A 17,789-nucleotide genomic window follows, 5' to 3' on the forward strand; every position below is an offset into this window, starting at 1 on the left:
TAGGACGGCGCCGTCGGCGCAGCGCAGGAGCTTCTCGACGGTGGGGCTGCCGCCGTGCTTCTGGGCGAAGGCGCGCAGGAAGGCCTTGCGCAGCGCCGACACCTTCTTCTCCGCGGGCACGCGCGACACGCGGAACGTGACCTGGCTGCCGTCGGGCCCCGGCGGCGCGTAGCGCAGCAGGACGTCGACCATCGTGCCGGGCTGCTCCGCCGACCTGAGAATTAAATGTTGCCCTTTGCGATGGCCTCTGCTTTTGAGCTCGCTCGCGCCGAGTAATTTCGTCGCGCACGCTGCGGTAGCACGAACAACTCCAAGCATGGACGCCGCCGCGTGCCTGCGCGCGGACTTCGCGCCCGGCAACGTGCCCAAGGGCGTCGCCTGGTCGCCCGACGGCACGTGCCTGCTGACGGCGACGGAGGACGCCCGCGTGCGCCTCTACGAGGTGCCCGGCGCCGTGCTCGACGGCGGCGCGCCGCCGTCGCGGGACTGGGCCGAGACCTTCGCCTGCGCCGAGGGCGAGGCCGTTTATGATTATAAATGGTACCCCCAGATGCACAGCGACGACCCGATCAGCTGCTGCTTCGCGTCGTGCGGCCGCGGCCAGCCCGCGCACCTCTGGGACGCGTTCACGGGCGCCTGCCGCGGCTCCTACGTCGGGCGGGACCACCTCGACGAGAACGCGCCCGCGTACAGCCTCGCGTTCTCGCCGTCGGGCGCGCGGCTCCTCTGCGGCGGCGACCGCTGCGTCCGCGTCTTCGACACGGGCCGCTGCGGCTCCGACTGCGACGCGCGGCCGACGGCGGCGACGCGCCGCGCCAAGTCGGGCGTCAAGGGCCTGCTGGGCGCCCTGGCCTGCCGGGACGAGGCCGTCTACGCGGTGGGCTCGTACGGAGGGCAAATCGCGGTCTACGACGGCCGCGAGCCGTCCACGGGCCCGGCGCTGCGCGTCTGCAAGGACAAGCCCCTGGGCGGCGTCACGGCCCTGGCGTTCGACGGCCGCGGCCGCCTCTTCGCGGCGTGCCGCAACGAGCGAGATCGGGCCTGCGTCCGGGGCTTCGACCTCCGCACCGGCCGCGTCGCCGTCCGGTGCCGCCGCGGCGCGACGCCGAGCCACCAGCGGCTCGGCTTCGACCTGCGGGAGGACCGGCTCTTAGCCGGCGGCGCCGACGGCCGGGTGTTCGTCTTCGACGTCGCGCCCGGGTCGTCTTCGACGGACGCCGCCGCGGACGCGCCCGTCGTCGCGGAGCTCCCCCGGGCGCCGGACTGCTGCAACGGCGCGGCCTTCCACCCGCACCGGCCCCTCGTCGCGCTGGCGTCCGGCCAGCGCCACTACGCGGACCCGGGCTCGTCGAGCGACGACGACGGCGCCGCGCGGACCGCGCCCGCCGTCCCCGCGCCGGCCGTCGCGGTCCTGCAATGGCCAGACGCTTAAAGCCCGCCCCTAGGCGTCCTCCTGCGTCTTCGGCGGGTTCGCGAGGATGAAGGCGATGACGTCGTCGATGACGCGGTCCGCGACGGCGTCCGGCGGCTCGTCGCCGGACAGCGACACGCGGACGTCGCACTGGCCGTAGAGCTCGCTCCGGTCCTCGAGCATGCCGTCGAGCTTCGCCTCGAGCTCGTCGGCGGGCCCGAGGAGCGGCCGCTTCGCGCGCTCCGCGTCGCTCCCGAGCCGCGCCGCGAGCGAATCTGTGGGCACGTCGAGCCAGACGACGATGCCCTGGCGGAGCGACGCCCAGTTGGCCTTGGTCGTGACGATGCCGCCGCCCGTGGCGATGACGAGGCGCACGTAGGCCGCGACCTGGCCCAGGACCTGCTCCTCGACCGCGCGGAAGCCACTCTCGCCCTCGGACTCGAAGATCGCCGCCACCGTCTGGCCCGTCGCCTGCTCGATGGTGCCGTCGGTGTCCACGAAGGTGTAGGACCCGAGCTGGCGCGAGATGGCGTCGCCGACGCTCGACTTGCCGCTCCCCATGAGCCCGACGAGGTAGACGTTGACGTTCTTGAGCTTCTCGGCGAGCTCGCGGCCCCGCGGCGTCGCCTTCTCGACGCCCTCCGTCGCGCTGCGCAGGCCCGGCAACCGCCGCGGCGCGACGGCGCGGAGCGACGGGTGCACGAACGCCTCGACCGTCGCCAACGCGGCGAGCGACAGGAGGAGTGCACGACTCATGCTCGCCGCCAACATCGCGATCCGGCAAGTGCGAGAACAGGTCAACAAGTTCTTGCATGTTCAACATGCACCGACGTTGTCGCTTTCGGCCTGGAACGCGCCTTCCTCCGCGCTAGTTAAGTATGGTTGCGAGGGAAGTCCGTGCTCTCGCGGGCCGCGGCGCGCGACACACTGGCTCTAAGCTACAAGGTGGGAGTCGGGGATTCTGCCTGGCTCTGGCCCGTGACGACCGCATTCGGGACCACCACGCGTACACCAGCCGGGGAATAGACTGCGTAGCCTGCGTATGAGCCCCGCATAGCGCCCGCCTGGCCGCAAGCCCGGCCAGCGCAGCACATTCAGCGACTTTTTGCCGGAGCCGCACCACACAAACGAGGGGCAGCTTGCGAAGGCAAATCTCGACGCCCATGTCGAAGCCGCCGCGCGAGGATGATCCCATCGAGGTGTTCGCCACGGACCCAGATATGGTCGACGCACCAAACTGCGCGCTCTGCGTGACCTGCGGCGCGGATCCCAACGAGGAAGCCTGGCCCATCGCGTCGTCCATTTCATGCCTCGTCGGCGCCGGCTGCGTCGTCCTGCCGCCCGACGACTTCGACGACGTCGTCGACCGCGTGCGCGACAGAGAAGCCGACGCGCCGGCGGTCCGGCCCCCGTCTTCCTGATTCGCGCGGCGCCGCCCGGCGGAGAAAGATCCGCCGCCGCCGCCGGCGCGGCCCCCGGCCCCCGGCGACGGCGTCGACCCCTGTTGTACATCCGGCGCGTGCGGTCCCCGCGCGCGTCCCCCGTTCTCGCGCGCCGTGGGGCGCGCGCGACCTCCTTTACGTGATTTCCTCGACGCGAGCGGGGAGGCGGCGTTTCGGCGCCGCCGTTGGCTCGACCCCGGGGCGGTCGGTAGGAGGGCTCGGTGGGACTCGGATTACCCGGCCCGCCGGCCTGTGTGCCCCTGAGACACGACCGCGGTCTCGTACCGCTCGCGGGAGCCGGCGGTGATGTCGCCGGCGAAGGCGGTCTCGTGGGCCAGCTGGGCCATGGCCGGGCCGCAGTCGCGGGCGACGGTCGCCAGCACAAGCCCGAGCCGATCATGGCACGTTCCTGCGGCATCGGGTCCTCGCCTGACCCTCGCCATCGGCCTCGGATCGGCAACCCAGCCTCAACGTATCCAGAGAGAGCTGTAATTGCTTGGCTGCTTGGCAGCGGGCAGCGCTGCTGGAGCCCGAAGGAGCTCTCCCTCGCGCCTGGCCGCGGCGACCCGCGCTTCTCGGCGCCGGACCGGCGCGGTGCCCCAACCGTCGGCCGCTCCCGCCCGCCATGACGCGGGCGCGCACCGTCGAGCGCTGCGCGAGCTAGAGCGGTGAAGCTCGGCCCGCCCTCGCGCTCCTAGGCGGTCGGTCGGTCGCGAGCGCGAGCGACCATGGGGAACGCGCTCATGTCGCGCGTGCGGCCGGCGCCCGAGCCCGAGCCGGCGCCCGTCGAGGAGGTTTTGGACCCGGTGCGGAAGCTCACGATGGCGGGCCGGAACCCGCGGCTCTCGTTCTACAGCAAGGCCAAGGAGAAGACGGAGAAGCTCGACGACGGCCGCTACGGCGAGATGTCCTGGTTCGACTTCCTCGTGCACACGGAGCTCTGCACCATGAACTACGACGCGCTGTCCAAGTCCGACGAGGACCAGCTCGCGCATCTCGTGCGCATGCTCGAGAACATGAAGGTGCCCGCGACGCTGCGGAAGCCCGTCGAGGACGTCATCCCCTTCGTCTGCGAGGTCAAGGCGAAGATGCCGAACAACCCCTACCACAACTCGCGGCACGTCACGGACGTGACCCAGTGCATGTACACGCTGCTCCTGGCGACGAAGGTCGCGCACCGCCTGGAGCCCATCGAGCTCGCGGCGGCGTTCGTCGGCGCCATCTGCCACGACCTCGACCATCCGGGCCTGTCGAACACGTGGCAGAACAACGAGCAGACGGAGCTCGCGCGCAAGTACGACGGCGAGTCGCCGCTCGAGCACCACCACCTCGACGAGTTCGTCGCGTTGGCCGCCAAGTACGACCTCCTCGGCAACATCGAGCCGGCGCAGGCGGCGCGCTTCAAGGAGATCGTGACGGAGATGATCCTCGCGACGGACATGGCGCGGCACGCGAAGCTCATGGAGAAGATCACCGCGAGCCTCACGGACAAGGCCTTCGACCCCATGCACGACGAGGTGGGCATCAACCTGCTGCTGGCCATCGCGCTCAAGTGCTCCGACATCAGCAACCAGGTGCGGCCCTGGACCGTGGCGAACCGCTGGAACGCCGTCGTCTACGAGGAGTTCTACGCCGAGGGCGACCTCGACCGCGCCAAGGGCCGCGCCGTCGCGCCGCTCCAGGACCGCACGTCCAACGACGTGAACAAGTCGAGCGTGGGCTTCATCCGCTTCATCGTCAAGCCCCTCTTCCAGATCTACGCCGACATCATGAAGCGCTGCGCGGACCTCGACGACCGGTCGATGGTCGACAGTCGCGCCGTCGAGGAGTGCCTCTACATCCTCGACGACAACATGCAGCGCTACGAGAACGCGCTGAACGGCATGGACAACGAGAACACGGAGGCCCAGTTCGAGACGCTCGACGCCCTCGCGGACCAGGTCGGCGACGGCGGCGCCGCGGCGCCGAACTGTGTGGAAATCAACCACTGGTTTGGGGGGTCCCCACCAAACTTCAGAACTCTCTATCTCGGTCAAATCGAAGTCGATTCGGCTGATTTTTGGACGAATCGATTGCTTTCATCGAGTTCTCGAAGCACAGCAGAAAACCTCGCGTCGAAACGGTCGCATACGCGCACATTGAAGTCGGGTTGAAGATTTGATTTCCACACAGGCGCCGAAGAAGACGCCGCCGCTCGCCGCGGCCGCGCGGACGCTCGGCGAGTCCGTGCTCGCGTCGCTCGACGACCCGAAGCACGCCCAGAGCCGGGCGACGCTGTCGAACCTGGACCTGCCGGGCATCAACACGGACGCGGGCTCGAACCTGCCGCGCGCGCTGCTCTACCACATGAAGCGGTACCGCGTCGCGCCCGCGCCGCCGGGCGGCGACCGCCGACGGACGTCGTCGGGCGACGCGCCGGACTTCACGGACCTCGGCGCGTTGAGCCCCGGCGCGCCGGCGCCCGACGACTCGCCGTCGAAGCACCCGGGGCCCAACAAGCTCCAGCCGCTCTCGCGGACGCCCGCGCCGCCGGTCGTCGCCGCCGACGAGTGAGAGTGGGCGCTCTTTTACCCCTCCCCCCCTTCGATCTTCCTCCGCTAACGCCGCCGTCTGTCTTAGTTGTAGATGCCCCGGAACGGCTTGTCGTTGTGGCCGGGGCGGAACGTGGGCACGGAGAGCGCCGCGCCGGACTCCTCGTGCGTGAAGCTCAGCATGAGCGGCGCGGCGTCCGCGGCCCAGGCGCCGCGGTCCACGGCGGCGAGCTCGCCCGGGAGCACGGCGCTCTGGAGCGCGACGGCCGCGAGCGGCGCCGGCAGGCTCGCGCCGACGGACGCGACGAGGCCCTCGACGGCCCAGTCCGACGCGCAGGCCGCGGCGCGCTGGCCGTCGACGGCGCGGCCCGCGCCGGTCGTCACCGCGACGACGGTGATGGGGCGCTTTTTGTCCGTGCGGGCGAAGACGCGGCGCATGACGTTCGCGACGCCGGAGACGTTCCGTCGCAGCGTCGCATCGAAGTCCGCCGGCGACGACTGCCACAGCGCCGCCGGCGGCGGCGCCGCGGCCGCGAGGCAGACGACGAGGTCGAGCTCGTCCGCCGCGTTCAACCAGGCGCCGACCTGGGCATCGTCGGCGACGTCGACGACGGTGAACGACGCGCCGCGCCAGCGGCTCAGGTCGTTTTTTTCCTGCTCCGTCTGCACGCTCCCGTGAACAAGGTAGCCATTCGAGCAAAAGTACCGCACGAGCTCGGCCCCGAAGGGCTGGGCGGCGTTGCAGATCGCGACGCGCTTGGCTGATGGCGCCTCCATTTGAAGGGCTGCTTTCGCGCGAGGTCGATGATGCCGTCGTGGTTCCACTCGCTGCGGAGGTGGGCGCCGGCATCGGCCCCTTGCGCGCAGACGAGCGCCATGTGGCCCCAGCAGATGCCGCCGCAGCAGTACCCGCCGCAACAGCCGTATCCGCCGCAGCAGCAGATGATGCCGCCGCCGCCGCCCGGGCCGCCGCCGCCGGGCGCGATGGCGCCGGGCATGGCGCACCAGCAGATGATGGCGCCGCGGATGCCCGGCATGATGCCGCCGCCGCCGCCGGGCCCGCCGCCGCCCGGCGCGATGGCGCCGGGCATGGCGCACCCGCAGATGGGCATGCCGCCCATGTCGGCGGGCATGCCGCCGCCGCCGCCGGGCCCGCCGCCGCCGGGCGCGATGGCGCCCATGGCGCCGCAGATGGGCATGCCGCCCATGTCGGCGGGCATGCCGCCGCCGCCGCCGGGCCCGCCGCCGCCGGGCGCGATGGCGCCGCGGCCGCCCATGGGCGGCTACGCGCCGCCGCCGCCGCCCGGCTACTACCCGCCGCCGCAACAAATGATGGGCGGCTGGCCGCGGCCGCCCATGCCGCCCATGATGGGCTACGGCCCGCCGCGGCCGCCCATGGGCGCCGGCCCGCCGCCGCCGCCCTACGACGGCCCCCTGCCGCCGGACCTCCAGCCGCTGCCGCGGTCCGTGGGCGTCGTCATCTTCCAGCGCATCGGCGTCGGCTTCACGCCCCAGCTCCTCGAAACCCTGAAGGCGTTACCGGAGCCGGCGGCGCTGGGCTGCGTGACGGAGATCGCGCAGTGCGTGCTGAACCGCGGCGGCCACATCGACAACCGGCCCGTCTACTTCGAGGCCGTCGTGCGCAAGCACACGGGCGGCGAGCTCGCGGCGCCGCCGTCGCAGGCCTTGGTCGTGCCCCACAAGCCCAACGCCGACGGGTTGAGCGTGCTCCAGGAGGTCGCGCCCGCGCCGCCGATCCGGATCGCCGACGACGGGCCCGACGACGACGGCGCGGACGACGACGGCGACGGCGACGTCCTCGCGCAGCAGCTGGCCCTCGTGACGCAGCAGCAGTCGCGGTCCCTGATCGCCGTGTCCTACGCGGACCCGAACCGCATCTCCAAGAACTTCGCGGCCGGCGAGATCTGGTCCGTGTCCAAGGACGGCCGCGATTTGGTGCTCGACAAGAAGGGGAAGAAGAAGCTGTGGAAGAAGCTGAAGCGCGAGGTCATCTACCGCGACGGCCCGGAGGAGATCGAGGCGAAGCGGCGCAAGGCGGAGCTCAAGGCCGCGGACGAGTTCCGCGCGTCCGAGGAGTACAAGCTCCGGGTCGCGCGCGACTTCGAAGAATTGGTCCCCGCTTTGATCGCCAAGGCCGCGGAGCTCGGCGCGACGCCGGGGGACCCGGACGCGGACATCCCGCGCGACCCGGACGTCGACGCGCCGAGCCGCCAGGACATGTTCATGGCCAAGGTCCACGCGGCGCAGGAGTTGATGCAGCAGTCCGCGGGCGCGCCGCCGTCGTTGAAGCCGCCGCCGCTCGCGGGCGACGCGGCCGCGCTCGGCCGCGCGGCGGCCAAGGCCCTCGCGGCGACGAAGCCCGACGGCGTCCTCTTCGCCGCGCCCGACAAGGCCGCCGCGCCGCCGGCGAAGGAGCCGTCGAAGCGCCGGTCCCCGTCCGCGTCGTCGGACTCGAGCGACGACCGCCGCCGCCGGAAGCACCACCGGAGCGACCGCAAGAAGCGGAAGCACCGCTACTACTCCGACGACAGCGACTCGGACCGCGGCGGCCGCCGCCGCCGCCGCTAAGGACCCCTTAGGGCGCCGTAGAGCGACACGCCGAGGCCCGTGCCGGCCGCGTAGCCGGCCGTGCCGAAGGCGACGGCGGGCAGGACCCGGCTCTCGAGCCCCGCGGCCTGCGCGAAGGCCGCGGCCGTCGAGGGCCCGCCGATGCACGCGTTCGACGCGACGAGCGCGTCGTCGCGGGACCAGCCGGCGAGCCGCGCCGCGGCCGCGAGGCCCACAGCGTGGACGGCGAGCGCGGTGCCCGCGAGCGCGAACGCCGGCAACCCCGCGCTCGCGACGAGCCGCAGAGGCGCCGACAGGCCGAGGCTCGCCTACCAAGAGCACGCCGGTGACGAATTTTCATCGTGTTCCCTCTCTCGAAAATCGTCGCGGCCGCAGGACGCCGCGGGCTCGCGTAGAAGCAGCGCAGCGCGTGGCCCGCCGCGGACCGCGCAGCCGCGCGGCGGCCCGGGCCGTCGACGGCGCGGCGCGCGGCGACGGCCGCCGCGGCGAGCGCCGCGGTCCGCGCGGACGGCGCGAGGCGTAGCGTCGCGGCGACGCAGGCCGCGGCGACGGCGACGACCGCGGCGCGCTCCGTCGCCGTCGGCGCGCGGGTCGGCGCCGACCCGCGCGCCGCACCGGTCGGCGCGCGTTTCTCCCCGCCTCCGGCTAGGGCGTTCAGCGCGAGGAAGTAGGCGGCCATGAGGACGACGTCCGCGGCGGCGAGCGCGGAGAGCAGCGCGCGGCCGGCCGCGGACGCGCCGAGGCCTACGAGGCGCGACGTTTCCAAAGTCGCTCGACGACGAACGCCGGCCCGGACCGACGGCCTCGGCGACCTGGAAAAAATTGGCGCTCCCGCCGACGAAGCTCGCGGCGAGGCAGGCCGCGCCGCCGGCCGCGCCGGCGTCGCCGAGCGCGGCGAAGCGCCGGCCGACGCGCGCCGCGGCCACGCCGCCCGCGGCGCTCGCGGCGGCGCCGGCGGCGAAGGCGAGGCCGACGCCGCGGTAGGCCGCGCGGGGCGCCGCGCCCGCGGCGTCCTGGCCCAGGAGCGTGAGCGCGAGCGACGCGGGCAGGACTAGCCGCCAGCACTCGTCGTAGGCGACCGACGCCGCGGGCGCGAGGCCGCCGTTGCTCAGGAGCGCGCCGCAGGCGAGCGCGGCGCTCGGGCCGTCCCAGCCGCGGCGCTCCGCCGCGCGGCCGGCGAGCGCGGCGGCGGCGACGCTCCCGGCGGCGACGCAGGTGGAAGTGGCAACGCCGAGCCGCGTCGACGGTTTGAGACGAGTTACCGGTGCACGTAACGCGTCGCATCGCTGCAGCAGCAGCGCGAGTAGGAGGGCAGAACGCATCGCAGCTTTTGCCACACTGCTCGATGAACTGCTCCTTGAAGCCCTCGCCGAATCGTAGCCGAATCGATTTAGTCTGCGCTGCGACGCTGCCGCGCCGCAACATCACCGATGTCTCTTCGCGCGTCCATGAACGCGGCGCTCGGCGAGGCCATCGGCAGCATCCTGAAGATCTTCACGACGTCCGTGGAGCCGGACTACACGACGCCGTGGAGTGTGTACATGGAGGAGGAGTGCACGGGTTCCGGTTTTGTCATTCGGCTCGAGAGCGGCGAGCTCGTCATCGTCACGAACGCGCACGTCGTCGCGCAGCACGTCGACGTGCGCGTGCGCAAGTCCGGCGGCACGCGCAAGGTCAAGGCGCGGTGCTTGGTGGTCGCGCACACGGCCGACTTGGCGCTGCTCACCGTCGACGACGCGCGGTTCTGGGACGGCGTCGTGCCGCTCGTCTTCGGGTCGCTGCCGCGGCTCTACGACAACGTCAAGGTCGTGGGCTACCCCATGGGCGGCGACAACGCCTGCGTGACGTCGGGCGTCGTCAGCCGCGTCGACACGACGCCCTACGCGCGCGGCGCGGAGCGGCTCCTCGTCGTCCAGATCGACGCGGCGATCAACAGCGGCAACTCCGGCGGGCCGGCCCTCGACGACGCGAGCCGCGTCGTCGGCGTCGCGTTCTCGGGCTACGCGGGGAGCGCGGACAACATCGGCTACGTGATCCCGGCCGAGGTCGTCGGCCGGTTGCTCCTGGACTACGCGGAGCTCAAGCTGCGGGCGCCGCGGACGCGGGAGCCCGTCAAATGGCCGGGGCTGTGCGACCTGGGCGTGTCCCTGCAGCCGCTGGAGAACCCGACGCACCGCGCGGCGTTGCGCGTCGACGACGACGCCGGCGGCGTGCTCGTGACGCGCGTCGCGCCCGCGGGCTGCGCCAAGGCGGCGGGCCTGCGCGCGGGGGACGTGCTCGTGGCCATCGGCGGCATCTCCGTGGCGAACGACGGCTCCGTGGCGCTGCGGGGCGGCGAGCGGGTCAACTGCGAGCACCTCTGGACGTCGCGGCGGTCCGGGGACGAAGTGAACATCGGGGTGTTGCGCGGCGGCGTCGCCCGCGACGTCGACGTCGTCCTCGCGCCCCTGCGGCGGCTCGTGCCCATCGCCGACGGCCACGACGCGAAGCCGTCGTACGTCGTCTGCGGCGGCCTCGTCTTCATGGCGCTGTCGCTGCCGTTGATCCTCGCGGTGTCGACGGACGACTCGGACGACGAGGAGGACTGCGGCCTCGAGACGAGCGACGCGCTGCGCCACGCGGACTGCCTGGGCAAGGACGCGACGCGGGAGCTGGAGGAGGTCGTCGTCTGGGTGCAGACGCTGACGCACGACGTCAACTTTGGGTACGCGCACCTCTGCCGCAACTTCCCGCGGCTGCGGACGGTCAACGGGACGTCCATCGCGTCGCTCCAGCATCTGGTGGACGTCGCGCGCGGGCCGCCGCCGGCGTCGGGGTTCCTGGATTTCGTGCTCGCGCCGCCGAACGGCCACGAGTCGATCCACGTCGTGCTCGACGCGGCGCTCGCGCGGAAGACGGAGCCCGCGCTCCTGCGGCGGTCCAAGGCAGGGCAGGACAAGGGTGATTCAACGTCGCTTCAACGTGAGTGTTCCGCGCGCGCGCGTTCTGGAAAAAGCATCCACGCTTCGAGACCGTTCCGAGAGATGATCGCTCGTCCAAAGATCAGCCGAAACGAGTGGAAAATGGCCGAGAGAGGAGCCTTTGAAGTTGGGAATTTCGCACTCTTGTCCTGCCCAGGTCCAAGGTGCCCGCGCCCTTCTCCGGGGACCTCCGCGGCCCCGCGAGCCTCGCGGCGGCGGTGGCGAAGCTCGACGTGGCGGACGCGCCCGCCGAGAACGCGCCGCCCGCCAAGGACGCGCCCGCGAAGGACGCGCCCGCCAAGGACGCGCCCGCGAAGAACGGCCGCGGCCGGGGCAAGGGCCGGGGCAAGGGCCGGGGCAAGGGCCGCGGGCCGGCGCCCCCGCCGCCGCCGCCCTAACTCGGCGATCTTTACGAGGGGTACCAGTCGCGGACCGGCGCCCCCGCCGCCCTCACTAGGCGATCTTTACGAGGGTCACGTCGAAGTGGAGCGTCGCGTGCGGCGGGATGTCGGGCTTGGACCCCTTGGCCCCGTACCCCAACTTTGGCGGGACGACGAGCGTGCGCCGGCCGCCTTTCTTCATGCCGAGGATGCCCTCGTCCCAGCCCTTGATGACGTCCTTGTTGCCCAGCGTGAACTTGAAGTTCTTGCCCTCGTCGAAGCAGTGGCCGTCGTCGAGCGTGCCGCGGTAGTTCATCGACACCTCGTCGCCGAGCTCCGCCGCCGGGCCCTCGCCCTCGGCCGCGTCCTCGACGACCACGGTCTCGTCCGCGGGCTTCTCCACCGGCGCGTCGCCAGCCACTCTAAAGCTCTGGCCCGTCTGCTCGAGCTTGCCGCCGGCGACGCCCTTCTTGAGCGCGGACTTGATGGCCGTGGCGTTGTCGCACTGGAACTCGCTCTTCAAGTACTTGGAGATGGCCTGGCGCGACGCGCCTTTGTGGTCCTGCACGGCGCGGATCGCGACGATGACCTTGTCGAGGACAGTTTTGGGCGCCATTGCGAGATGCCGCTTTGGAGTGGGTTGTTGTTGATGGCAACAAACCGATGTTTACCTCTTGGGCAGGCTCTCGATTGGTGCTCCGCGGGCAGCATGCGCGCCGCGGTGCTCGTCGTCGTGGCCGCCGCAAGCGCCGACGACGCGCCGTGGAAGTTCCTCGCGTCCTACCCGGCCCAGCTCGACGCCCTGCCCTGCGAGAAGGTGACCATCGACGGCGTCCTCGACGAGCCCTGCTGGCGGAAAGCGCCGTGGACGGGCCCCTTCGAGGACATCGCCCAGCCGCTGCATCCCGGCGCGCGCATCCCCGACAGCTACCAGACGAAAGTCGCCGTCGCCTACGACGCCGACGCGCTCTACGTCGCCGCGGTGCTCAAAGAAACGAACCTGTGGGCGACGATCCGCGGGCACAACGAGGACCTGACGGACCACAAGGCGCCCTGGTGGAACCAGGACTTTGAGTGCTTCTTCGACGCGTCGCGGACGACGCATAACTACGTCGAGTTCGAGACGAACGCGCTCAACGCGACCTACGACGTCCTCTGGCGCGTGCCCCAGCACGGCTTCGACAGCCTCGGCGTGCCCTGCGCGCCCGGCGCGGCGACGTGGTGCGGCAACTCGACGTTCAACGGCGGCAACCAGACCTGGACGCTCGCGCCGGAGCTCGAGGCCGCGACGGCCGCGGACCGCGCGTTCGTGCCGCTCGACGGCGACCCGCGCGGCGACTGGACCGTGGAGCTCCGGTTCCCGCTGACCCAGGCGCACGGCGGCGGCCTGCTCAACGGCGGGCCCGCGCCGGCGGAAGGTGTCTTCTGGTCCGCGAATTTCGCGCGCGCGGAGCACCCGCTGCCGCGGACGGGCGCGGACGCGCTGTCGCTCGACTTTTCCGCGAAGAACTACACGGCCTTTTGCGCGGGCGTGCTGAAGACGCACCCGACGCTCCTGGGCACGGACCAGTGGAGCTGCTACTGGGAGTGGGTCTGGCAGAACATGGGCGCGACGCGCTACATGCACAACCCGGACCTGTGGGGGCTCCTGCGCTTCGCGAGTTCGGAGGCGCCGAAGGCGCCGTGCCGGGACCCGCAGTACCCGCTGCGCCACGTGCTCCACAACGCGCAGCGGGCCATGATCTCCGCGTTTCTGAACGACGGCGCCTACCCCGAGAGCCTCGGCGCGCTCGCGCGCTGCGGCGCCGCGTGCTGCAACGCGACGACGAGCTGCGACCCGTCGGCCCTCGCCGTCGCGGCGACGACGCCGGCGGTCTTCAACGTGTCCGTCGCCGTCGCGCCGGGCGCCGCGTGCGTCGACTACGCGGCGCGGACGACGACGGGCGGACCCTGCTTCACCCTGTCGGCGACCTTCGCGAACCCGGAGACGGGCCGCGTCGCCCGCGGCACGATCCGCGAGGACCGCTACACGACCGTGGCCGGCGACCTGGGGGCGGGCTGCCTCTAAATCGAGGCTCGTCTTCACTCACTTCAGCTTAGGCCGCCGGGAGAGGAACCCCGCCTAAGACCGACCTCCAGGCCAGGCCCTCGAACGGCCCGCCGTCTTCAAGTTGACGTGCACGTGCCAGAAGTTGAATTTGAGAATCGCCACAGGCAGCATGCGCAAGATGCGATGCGCGTGATCAGCTGGCTGCTCGCCTCAACGACCTCCGCCTTTTTGCTTCGCGGCGGACCCTGCATCACAAACACAGCCATGTCGGTCTTCCGCGGCGGCATCGCCGACGGCGACCCCGCGCGCCTCGAGCGCGACGCCCTGACGAGGCGCTTCCTCGCGGCCTTCGGGGACGATACCAACCCCGTCGTCGTCGCCTTCGCGCCCGGGCGCGCGAACCTCATCGGCGAGCACACGGACTACCAGGACGGCCTCGTCATGCCCTTCGCGCTCGACGTCGGCGTCTACGTCGCGTTCCGGGAGCGCGACGACGACGCGCTCAACGTCTTCGCGGAGGACTTCAACGCCTGGGGCGCCACGACGCTCGGCGCCGTGCGGGCGGCGCGGGCCGCGGACCCGGCCTACGGCCCGGCCATGGATCCCAAGTGGCTGCGCTACGTCGCGGCGCCCTTCGACTGGCTCCGCTTCGGCGCCGACGGGTCCGGCCGCTGCGCGCGCGGCTGCGACGCGCTGGTCGCGTCGGACGTGCCCGTCGGCGGCGGCGTGTCGAGCTCGTCGGCGCTGACCGTCGCCTTCGCGCTCGTCGCGCGCCACCTCCACCGGTCCGAGGCGCTCCGGCCGCGCGCCGACGGCAAGAGCGCGTTTCTATTGGCCACGTGCGAAGCCGAGTGGCACTTCAGCGGGCTCAAGGGCGGCATCATGGACCAGACGGCGTCGCTCTACGGCCGGCCGAACATGGTCTTCCCCATCGACTGCCGCCGGGGCGAGCTCAGCGACCTCGGCGACGGGTCCTCGTCGCCGTACGTGCCCGCGGCCGGCGCCGCGTTCGTCGTATTGAACACCATGGTGGCCCACTCGCTGCCGGACTCGCCCTACGCGAAGCGCCGCGAGTCCTGCGAGCGCGTCGCCGCGCTGCTCGCGGCGACCCGGCCGGGCTGGACGCACCTCCGCGACGCGTCGGACCTCGGCACCGACGCCGCCGTCGATCTCGTCGCCGGGCTCGAGGCCTCGGGCCGATGCTCCGCCGAGGACGCGCGGCGCGCGCGCCACGGCGTCGCGGAGAACAACCGCGTCCGCGCCGCCGCGGCCGCGCTCCGGGCCAAGGACTGGGAGGCGCTCGGGTCCTTGATGTCGGCGGCGCACGCGAGCCTGCGGGACTTGTACGCGGTGTCCTGCGACGAGCTCGACGTCGCCTGCGACATCGCCGAGGCCCTCGAGGGCTGCCACGGCGCGCGCATGATGGGCGGCGGCTTCGGCGGCTGCGTCATCGCGTTGTGCGACCCGGCGGCCGCGGACGCCGTCGCGGCGGAGCTCCGGGCGCGATACAAGGCGCGGACGGCGGACAAGGCGCCGGGCGGCATCGACGCCACGGTCTTCGTCACGACGCCGGGCGCCGGCGCGTCGCTCCACTTCCCGGGGGACGCCGAGCCGGTCCGCGCCGCGGACGACGCGGCCCTCTGGCGCACGGCGTGATCGTTATAATGTCCGCGTAAACTTACCGGAACGCGTCGCGCGCGGATCGGTACGCGTCGTCCGCGGCCCGGGACACGGAGTCGAAGAACGACGTCCGGCGCTGCTTCGCCGGCTTGTTGCCCTCGGAGCGGCAGAGCGAGCAGCCCAGGGAGAACTCGACGCCGTGGGGCGGGTGCTTGACGCCGAGCGGGCAGTGTCGCGGCCCGCGGCACGGCGCGCGGTCCGCGTCGAGCGCGCCCCGGTTCGCGGCGCCGTGGCATGAGGAACAGAACGACGTCGTGCCGAAGCAAAAAAACGACGCCTCCGCGCAGCAGTAGCGGCACTTCCACGCGATCGCGGCGTCGCCGTGGCCCCGGGCGCAGCCCCTGCCGACGACCTGGCACGCGCCGCAGCGCCGCGTCGCGCCCGGGCCCTCGCCCTCGGCCATCGCGCCGCACGCGCGCGCGCCGCCGACGAAGGCCCGGCCGCAGTCGCCGCACTCGTAGAAGAACCACGTGGCCTGCGAGGACGCGTGAGCGCGCGAACATTTCTCCTCCCCGACGCGGCGTCCGCGCGAGCGCGTGCTCGAGCGGCCGGCCGTCGAAGTCGCCGCCGGGCGCGACGCGCCGCTTCTCCGCGGGGTCCGCGCGGAGCGCGCCGCGGGCCGCGGCGCGCACGGACGCCTTGAGGCCGTCGGCGAGCGCGAGGCGCGCGAGGAGCGCGTCGTGGCGCAGAGGACCGTCGCGCGCCGGGCAGGTGACGTGGCCGAAGGAGATCTCGGGCCCCGGGAAGCCGCGGTCGAGCGCCTCGGCCGCGCAGCTGAGGTGCACCCTATGCCCGCAGTCGAGTTCGATCTCCGGCGAGGCCCGGAGCGCCTCGCCGCAGTAGAGGCAGTCGAGGCCGTCGCACGCGGCGCAGGTCGCCGGGCACACCGCCTCGCCCGCGAGGCCGCCGCAGAAGTGGCCGCACGCGAGCCTGCGATGCGTATGGGGTCGCGCGCGTGCTGTTGGCGCAGCGAGACGCCGGCGCATCACTTCTTCGCGCAGCGTTTCGCGAGGCCCGGGCCGCAGGCGCCGCAGGCGCCGCGCGCGCGCTCGCAGAGGTCGACGAGGTCCCGCTTCTCGTTGATGGTGGGTTCCAGGAGCCCCCGCTCCCGGAGGTAGCGCCGCATGGCCCGCGTCGACGAGCGCGCCGTCCAGGGCGCGTCCGACGACACGACGACGTCGCCGCAGAACGTGCATTTCGGCGCGCGGTGCTCCTCGCAGGTGCGGCCGTCGTGGTAGGGCGTCTCCCGGCACGCGGCGCAGAACGTCGCGCCGCAGGCGCAGCGGAAGCGCCACGTCGCGCGGTGCAGCACGTGCGCGTGGCTCAGCGCCGAGCCGTCGTCGCCGACGGTGATCGCGCCGCGCGGCGCGGTCCGGTCGAGCTCGGGGACGCCCGTCATCCAGTCCGCGCGCGGCTCGAGCCACGCGCCGCAGCCCGCCGGGCAGGTCACGAAGCCCGCGGCGCGCATCTGCTCGTCGGACGTGACCGGCGGCGGCGCGCCGTCGACGTCCATGCCGTCGTCGGAGCCCGTCCATTCGCCCTCGTCGTCCTCGATGGGCAGGCGCACGTCGACCACCTCCTCGATGACGGCGTCGTCGTCCTGCTCCATTGCGGGTGCTGCGACGCGCGCCGAAGAGGTGCAGTTACTGCGGACTGCGACGCGCGCCGAGAAAGGCGCGGTTGCTGCGGACTGCGACGCGCGTCGAAGAGGTGCAGTTGCTGCGGACTGCGACGCGCGTCGACAGAGGCGGACCGCGCGCCGAACAGCTCAAGACTCAAAATTCAAGATGCCTTCAAGAGGCCTTTTCGCAACAATTTTTACTAAAGCTCGAGCTCGTCGTCGTCCGGGATGCCCTCCATGCGCAACGCGAAGGCCTTGACGGCCTCGGCGCGCTTCGCCTCGTCGCCCGGGTCGGCGGTCCACGCGTCGATGGCCGCGTCGCGCGCGGCCTTGTCCTCGGGAGACTCGGCCTTGCGCGCCTGGCGGATCCACTTGCGCTCCTTGTCCGTGAGCGTCGTCGCCGGGTTCGCCGGCGACGGCTTCGGCTCGCGCCGCCGCATGACGGTCTTCCGGAACCGCTTCGCGGCGAGGGAGTCGTGGACCTGGGAGAAGAGCGTCTTGAAGCGCGCGCGGTGGGCCGCGGCCTTGGCCTGGCCCGGCGCGGCGACGAGGGGCTTCTCGTAGCCCGCGACGACGGGCGCGGCGGCGGCGAGCGCGTCCTGCTCCCTGCGTTTCCTCAGCTTCGCGTCGATGCGAAAATAGGCGACCTCGAGGCGCCGCGCCATCAACGCGAATCCCAATTCGACGGCGTGCTGCATGGGCGTGCGCTTCGCGCCGTTCTCCTTGTGCCAGGGGCTGCCGCCCCAGAGGAGCGCCTCCGCGGCGGACTCGTGGCCCGCGCCCATGGCCAGGTGCAGGGGCGTGTCGAGGCCCCGGTGCGTCACGGCCGCCGGGTTCGCGCCGTGGCGAATCAAGAGCTGGATGCACTCCGTCTGGCCCTCGCCGGCGGCCCGGTGCAGGAGCGTCACGCCGCTCCAGCGCGTCGTCGTCACCGTGCACTGGCCCGCGTCGAGGAGCTTCTCCGTCAGCGGCACGTTGCCCGTGCGCACGGCGTAGAAGCAGTCCTGCGTCATATGGGCAGCGAGACGAGAAACGCGTGCAGTTAATCCAGCGCGGCCATCAGTAGGGGCAAACAAGGACCCCCGGCCGGGGTTGCCGCCGCCGCCCGTCGACGAGTGCGGCGAG

At 72.4% G+C, this 17,789-nt stretch overlaps 7 protein-coding genes across 7 annotated transcripts in view; 3 read left to right on the forward strand and 4 right to left on the reverse strand.

Moving 5' to 3' along the window:
- The window catches only part of AURANDRAFT_65751 (hypothetical protein), a gene marked incomplete at both ends in the record, with an annotated part of 10,810 nt that extends 10,618 nt beyond the window's left edge, over positions 1-192 (reverse strand). Inside the window, one exon of the mRNA XM_009040704.1 lies at positions 7-192. Within this exon, the coding sequence (XP_009038952.1) occupies positions 7-192 (186 nt within the window). The remainder of the gene's footprint in view (positions 1-6) is intronic.
- Positions 193-523: 331 nt separating this feature from the next.
- AURANDRAFT_12250 (hypothetical protein) lies at positions 524-1,339 on the forward strand (the record flags this gene model as incomplete). Its single annotated transcript, XM_009040683.1, has 1 exon — positions 524-1,339. A coding segment is annotated over one exon (816 nt), but the record flags the coding sequence as incomplete, so codon positions are not given.
- Positions 1,340-1,498: 159 nt separating this feature from the next.
- AURANDRAFT_6341 (hypothetical protein) lies at positions 1,499-1,993 on the reverse strand (the record flags this gene model as incomplete). The annotated part of the gene is made up of 1 exon (XM_009040673.1): positions 1,499-1,993. A coding segment is annotated over one exon (495 nt), but the record flags the coding sequence as incomplete, so codon positions are not given.
- A 1,948-nt stretch (positions 1,994-3,941) lies between these two features.
- Positions 3,942-5,006, forward strand: PDE11 (putative 3'5'-cyclic nucleotide phosphodiesterase; the record flags this gene model as incomplete). The annotated part of the gene is made up of 1 exon (XM_009040684.1): positions 3,942-5,006. The coding sequence occupies one exon, from the start codon at positions 3,942-3,944 to the stop codon at positions 5,004-5,006; it is 1,065 nt and encodes a 354-aa protein (XP_009038932.1).
- A 4,415-nt stretch (positions 5,007-9,421) lies between these two features.
- On the forward strand, positions 9,422-10,753 carry AURANDRAFT_29427 (hypothetical protein; the record flags this gene model as incomplete). The annotated part of the gene is made up of 1 exon (XM_009040685.1): positions 9,422-10,753. A coding segment is annotated over one exon (1,332 nt), but the record flags the coding sequence as incomplete, so codon positions are not given.
- Positions 10,754-11,392: 639 nt separating this feature from the next.
- On the reverse strand, positions 11,393-11,656 carry AURANDRAFT_8023 (hypothetical protein; the record flags this gene model as incomplete). The annotated part of the gene is made up of 1 exon (XM_009040703.1): positions 11,393-11,656. A coding segment is annotated over one exon (264 nt), but the record flags the coding sequence as incomplete, so codon positions are not given.
- Positions 11,657-15,041: 3,385 nt separating this feature from the next.
- AURANDRAFT_65754 (hypothetical protein) overlaps positions 15,042-17,789 on the reverse strand; it is a gene marked incomplete at both ends in the record, with an annotated part of 6,596 nt that continues 3,848 nt past the window's right edge. Inside the window, 4 exons of the mRNA XM_009040702.1 lie at positions 15,042-15,518; positions 15,676-15,973; positions 16,033-16,689; positions 16,866-17,668. Coding sequence (XP_009038950.1) covers positions 15,042-15,518; positions 15,676-15,973; positions 16,033-16,689; positions 16,866-17,668 — 2,235 coding nt within the window. The remainder of the gene's footprint in view (positions 15,519-15,675; positions 15,974-16,032; positions 16,690-16,865; positions 17,669-17,789) is intronic.

The sequence above is a fragment of the Aureococcus anophagefferens genome, assembly GCF_000186865.1.
Source record: "Aureococcus anophagefferens unplaced genomic scaffold AURANscaffold_16, whole genome shotgun sequence".
NCBI classification, from domain to species: domain Eukaryota; class Pelagophyceae; order Pelagomonadales; family Pelagomonadaceae; genus Aureococcus; species Aureococcus anophagefferens.